The following is a 6,633-nucleotide window of genomic DNA, read 5'->3' on the forward strand; positions in this document are numbered from 1 at the left end:
ATCACAGGCCTCAGCGGTTACATCGGCTTGAAGGATATATCACATCACAGCTGTAACACGTGCACATTGAGGCCACAGCAGAAGGCGGCCTGGGAGAGTGAGGTGTGCTCTGCAGAAACTGAAGGAGCTACCCAAGAGAGAAAGCCTGGACCTGGATGTGGACTGAGATAGTCATTAAGTGTCCGGGCTCCTGAGACACATCAGTCGTTACCACCTCATGTTGACTTATGTTCAAGCCCTGTTACCTCTCTGACAGATAATGGAGAAGTGTGTTGAGGTCTGCTGACCAGTAATGTTGAGATCTTTGGTTTCCTCCATTTTCCACAAATCCTGAACTTCCACAAGAGTCAGCATCGCTGAGCCTGCCTAGTCACAACCCAGAAGTGGAGCCCTGTGGATACATTTAACATATACCCAGAGATAGTTTGTTTGATGCCACATATAATGTAAACAGGGCTCAGACACAATGTGCACAGAGCCTGATACAGTTGTATACATGAGACCTATGGCTATGTTCATATTGGGTTTCTCCTTTTCATTCTCCTGAGCATAATTGCCATTTTCCAATGAGCTGGACTCAAGGATCTTATTATAAATAAAACAGAGACCACTACATAAAATTCACAGATTCGATGGTGGTTCATCAATGTGGAAAATGCTCACATAGAAATTATAAAGCTTTAATTCATGTATGGAATATCTTTTGGAATTAAGCATTTGCTAGTCAGCAGTAGAGTGAGACTGTAATGGTCATTATTAAGAAAAAATTGATTATTTTCGACTACATAAACAAGACAAAAATTGTCTTTGGATCCATGATACAATTTCCTAAACTCACAGAGATTTCCTGACATGGATCTGTAGAGCGAGACATTTCTGGACAAGCAAGTTGCAGAATTTTAAGTCTGATGACATTATAGTACCCATAGAGATTAATCTAAATTGATTTTAGTCCCCGTTGGTTGTTACAGATGTTCAAGCTAACTATACATGGTCTATACACCAGACGATGGTCAACAGGTCTTTCTGGAAATGTTCTTTCAAACAAAGATCTTCCTTAAATAAATAATATTTCATCCTACTGTTATATCAGTGGCCTGTGCCGCCATCATTCTGCTTCCTGCCATGCTGCCTACCCTTCTACTACCACTAATGTCATGGCGGTCTAGACCCGCTGGCCCTCTTCTGCCCACCAGCAGAGGGTCCAGCTGCTGAAATCCCATGGCAGAGTCAAAATCCAGGGAAGGGATGAAAAGCAGAGAGACACTGCAAAGGTCACAAATCCAGAGGGCAAAGCAGAAGGCTAAATCCTTGAAGGCCAACTTGGTCAAATCCAGATAGTAATGGAGTAGGCAAAAGGTTAGAGGAATTTTAAGGAAGGGCAGCTGATACTCAGGCAAGTGTCAGGAGATACTACCCTTTTTATATAGACAGCCAAAATTGGTTTGCGTGCTGTGACAACGAGATGCTGAAGTCAGTGACATTATCGTGAAGTGTCTCAGCAATGCGGCACGCGTCTGCAAGATCTGGTAGAGCGGCACTGAAGTGAGGAGAGGTGTATAACAGGTGTGCACTGACAGCAAATTAAGAGCTTACATCGTATAGTTCAGACCTATATAAATTACATGTTCTTTATATTTAGTAGAGAATGTCATAAAGTTGAGCTTCAAAGTGCCCATTTCTGCAGGTCACTGCTTAGATGGATGGTTTCCATACAAGATTTTAACTTTATATTACTTTTTTCTATGGTTTAACTGATCCCTCTTCCCTTTCACCTTGTACAGATTCAACAAAACAGAAACCAAATCTGGTTCCAGTTATTGGTCTTTATTCGTAACTTGGTCATCCATCGTGAGAGGAACAGAGGTGGCTTCCAGAGGTGAACATCACCTACGAGTCAAAATCTACTCTGCTCTGGTATCACTGGACAATTCTGTGTTGGATACAGAAGAGGATGTTCCAGCATCATCAGGGATTTCTGGTCAAACACTGTTGGGACAACAACTTGTGTTGATATCTGTGGAATTGAACAGCATTATGGGTAATTGAACCAGGCTGACATGTTTTGTTTCTGCAGGTGAGCCTTGAAGGTTTTACACAACCAAACCTAAATCTACTAGAAGAGAAGATGTTCTTTTATTCAGCAGGTACAAGAGACAAGGAAAGATTCAGGACCTACTTCCAAATATCATAAACTTACCCTCCTTGGCCATCATCAAATCTTCTCACGAGTGGAACGCAGGTAGAGCCAAAAAACATGTCCGTTATCAAATATCTGATGTTTTTATGGAGGAAGAGAACAAAAACTGATGAAGAAGTGCATACATATAATTGTCTTTATATCTTATACATCTTCCTACAGTATCTCACATAGAAGATATACTTTGTGGGTAACAGTTTAAAGCATCTTAAGAGGCTGATCCGTGATGTGATATTCACATACAACCGCGTAAAAATCATTTATTAGATGCCAAGGGTATTACACGACAACCCATTACAAAATGGAGGTCCAGCTTAGGTTTGGATAATCCTTCATTCCTCTGGGCTATGTGATTGTTCACAAGAGGACAGAGAGTCATACCACCATTGGATCGTGGTGGAGAAGAGCAGAAAGTTCCAGGTGATGAGGCATGAATCGGTAACAGTGAGGCGCCCTATTTTGATTTTTGCTATGGGGCTCCATATGCTATATGAAGAGCCCTGGAACGTGTGTATGTGGTTTTCACCTTATTAGTACAAGATATTTTATGTCAGTTGACTTTTATTGTGTGTCATGCTTTAAAGGGGACGTCCAGCCCCATGATATTTTTTTCGAAAGAGCTTACAATGCTATAAAACAACATAAGAAGTAATACTCACCTTATTGATACCCTGTTACCCGTGTTGTGGCTTTCCAATTCTTTGTTCACGAGATAACATGACACAACGAGTGACCGCTGCAGCCAATCCTTAGCTGTAGCACTGAAGGGTTGACACCCTTGAGATCAGTGCTGAGGCCGGTGGTTGGCTACAGTGGTCATCACTGGAACTGAGTGAGCAGAGACTGGTGGGAAGTATCGGCAAGGGAGCTGCAGGTGATTGGTAAAGTGAGTATTGCTCCTTTTGTAACATTGCAATTTCTTTGTAAAAAGATTTATGGACAACCTCTTTAATTGACATTAAAAGCCAAGAGAGCAATACTGTTGACCTCATAAAAGGGTATGTCCACTTTTATAAGGTTTCTACACATATCTTAACTTGAGTTGCCGGTCTGAGGTCAAGACGGTAACCGAAAATACTTTGTTTTACAGCTCCAATATTGCTGTAGAAATACATGGCTAAGCTATGAATTTCTGCTGCAGAAATGTAGTTTTAATGCCAGGGATTTCACTGCATATTGGCCCCATTTAATGGAGCTTGTCCATGTGTTGATACCCATCATGTTTCTGCATTATTTCAGTGCTGTGTTCCTTCTTGAGATAGTTTCTAAATCCACAAGCAACGATCCACAGAAAAGTGGATTCCTAATGAGGAACATTGGGTGGCATAGACACAAATATGCTCCAAAATCTGCATGGAAAATCTGCCCTTGTGAACTTGAGTGTAAGGATATGGCCACACCAGGCAGAACTTCTGTGGTAGCTTTTGCCATGTTTTCGCAGCAGAGATTCCACTGCAGATTTGTTGCAGATTTTGCTGCAGATGTAACATGGATTTCACTCCATGCATTGGGTGAAATCTGTGGTCAAAATCTGCATCATAAATCAACATACTGCATCATACGTCAATGTCTACAATTTTTCAAGCAGCATGTGGATGAGATTTTTCAAAATATCATCCGCATTGATGGAACTGTAGACCCCTGCAGGTGTTGCAATTACAGGCGGAAAGTCCACAGTTTTTATGCCATGGTGGATGTATCCTAAAAGACAATTCTGCTGGTTGCCACTGAAAAGAGACAGCGGTTTATCTCCAGTGTCAGACATTTGAATTCTTAGCTAGGCTCTAGCTATGTAATTGTCATGTAAACTCCTACAATGTCAACGCTGTCTGGTAGCAAGGAGCCAGCAGAATACTGAATTTCACCTTCCCCTATCAATTAAAGAGGTATTCCCATGTGGGAGTTTTATGACATATTCATAGGATATGCCATAAACGTCTGATAGGAGTGGGCCCAACTGCTGGGATCTGCTCCTATCACAAGAAAGAATGGAGAGCAAGTCCCACGCATGACCACAATCCTTCCACCTCAATGGGCCATGTAACTTCCAAAAATGGCCAAGTGTGCTGGCTCACCCAGAGTGGTTGAATGGAGAAGACACCATGCATGAACCTCATTCTTGAGATAGGAGCAGATTCACCTGTCGGAGAATCATGGCTTATCCTATGAATATGCCATAAAAGTCCCATATGGGAATACCCCTTTAATTCATAAGGGACGGCACTTTCTCACACAGTGCTCTGTGAGAAGATTTTGCTACCATGATAATAGGTTGCATGTATAAACCCACTTATCATACAGCTTCATGGTTTTATACTAGTGTCTTTACATGTGCCTGTTTTATGGTATTTTCTGCTGTACTTTTGTGATAATCAAAACAAAAGAAAATGTCAAGAAGCCGATACATGAAATACACCCTCTGGTTTTAGAACCACTGGGTAAGTTCTTATGAAGACCACTTCCAGAGGGCAATTGATAAGCCCATATGGACGGTGTATTTGTAATATATTACTTGTACTTTATTGTGTTGAATGAGAGAATTAGGAGAATATTCTCCTGAGTTAAAGGGGTTTTACAGGACCTAAGGATAGGTTATCGGCATCAGATCGGTGGGGGTCTGACTCCCAGCAACCCCATTGATTAGCTTTCTTCACGAGCTCTGGTGTCTCAACCAGACACTGGAACTACACAGCTCGGCACGCTGCGTAGTGGCTGCACTTGGTTACAACAGTACTTCTCCCATTCTAGTGAATGCCCCCCCCCCCCCCCATCCTAAAGAGAGGTCATCAATAAGTTAGTCCTGGAAAATTCCTTTAATCTGTTCACAATCATTATGTCTATGGTACCAACTGATCAGGTACGAATAATCAAAGCCAATCTATTCAAATGTGTGTTATCTGCTCTTTTTTTAGACATTTCCTTAAAGAGATTGTTTTATAACTGTCCTTGATGGTATCTCAGTAGAATATTTCCACTCGTGAGATCCAGGTGCTAGCAGAAAATAGCAGCAGCACTAGACCAGCACCATCCACTTCATCTCCTGTCACGTGGATGGCCATTGACCATAACACTTTCTTACCACCATTTTCTAGCAACTCACTCCTGGTTTTGGCTTTCAAAACTTCATCAGGAAATCTGTCCTCAACCATTAAATTTGATAACATAATGTTGGCTTATAATAAGCACGTGGTTTGGAATATTCAATCAGAGCAATTTGAAAAAAGAAAAATGTGTAAAAAAGGTGTTCAATGAATGGTCTTTCTAGTGAGCAAATGTAAAACCTAACATCTCTGTGAAGCTCTATGTTCTGGCTCATAGATGGGGTTATCAAGCATGGAGACTCCCTCTCTATGACGTTTATATAATCTACTAGGACATAGGAACAGAGGTTGTCCTCATGAGGCAACCATTTTAATGTGTGTCAATCATTCTTATTTTATTGTGTTTTTTGTATAAGCCAGTAGCACGTGTGAAAACATCTTTGATATATTAGTGGAAACTGGCATCTTCGTCACCTTTTAGGAGCCTGTAGTTCATTATTCCCTGCCTGGCAGCTCAGAAACCATCTCAGTCATCAAAAAATTCATCTAGTGTCAAATAGTAAATAGATGGTGAAGGTTCCTGCTCACTGTTTTAGAAAAGGAGCATGAGGGAGAGTGGTGGTAGCACGTGGGAGACTTCTGACTAGCTCGAAGAGGTAGAGAAAGAATGGAAAGTTGGCTACTCATGCTTGGGTCTCTCCATTCTTGTTTATGGGAGTTATGGAAACAGTCATTAAGGGACTCCCATTCTTGATATATTCTTGATATGAAGTCCCAGAGGTGGCTGAGATGGGAATACCCCTTTAACCATTTTTTTTTTCACAACAAAACAAACTAAAAATAAGTTCAAATTGTATAAAGGCAATGTTATTCAGCGGATTCAATCCCGTTCAACAAAACATTGCCTCTTATGTAATTGATAAGGTCTATGACCATACCGTGATTGAAATCAATGGGTCCGCACAGTGATTTGGAGTGCACACGGCCGGCATCTGTGTTTTACTGATACGTAAAAATAAAAACAGCTACAGTCATGTGAATGCCCCCTAAGGGTGAGAGGTTTGAAAAAATTTTTTGCCCTGATTATAATTTCTTTCTTTTTAGTTTGCTGAGTGTATGTTTGGATGGCTGGGTACTTTATAGGTGGACATTTGTGACTGAAAATGTAGTGTATTTTATCCCACCTCAGATGGAGTCATACATTTTGAACCCTTTCATTATGGGTGGTTGTATCATATGATCCCCAGTCTGACCACCAGTCCAGACCTAGCTATTCTGTGTAGGCAGGAGATCAGTCTCTCCTGTGTCGCTGACTTCCTGTAAGCAACAGAATGTCATCATCTTCAAATTCCTCCTGGAAGCTCTTAGATCTCTCCTCTCCCCATCTCTGCC

At 41.3% G+C, this 6,633-nt stretch overlaps 1 protein-coding gene across 6 annotated transcripts in view; it reads left to right on the forward strand.

Annotated features, from left to right (window-relative positions):
- The window catches only part of BMF (Bcl2 modifying factor), a 43,536-nt gene extending 37,647 nt beyond the window's left edge, over positions 1-5,889 (forward strand). For all 6 annotated transcript variants that reach the window (XM_040411222.1, XM_040411225.1, XM_040411220.1 and 3 more), the window contains one exon: positions 1,785-5,889. In XM_040411222.1, the coding sequence (XP_040267156.1) occupies positions 1,785-1,883 (99 nt within the window). In that variant the 3' untranslated portion in view covers positions 1,884-5,889. The remainder of the gene's footprint in view (positions 1-1,784) is intronic.
- Positions 5,890-6,633: the final 744 nt, after the last annotated feature.

Source organism: Bufo bufo, chromosome 11, assembly GCF_905171765.1.
Source record: "Bufo bufo chromosome 11, aBufBuf1.1, whole genome shotgun sequence".
Classification (NCBI taxonomy): Eukaryota; Metazoa; Chordata; class Amphibia; order Anura; family Bufonidae; genus Bufo; species Bufo bufo.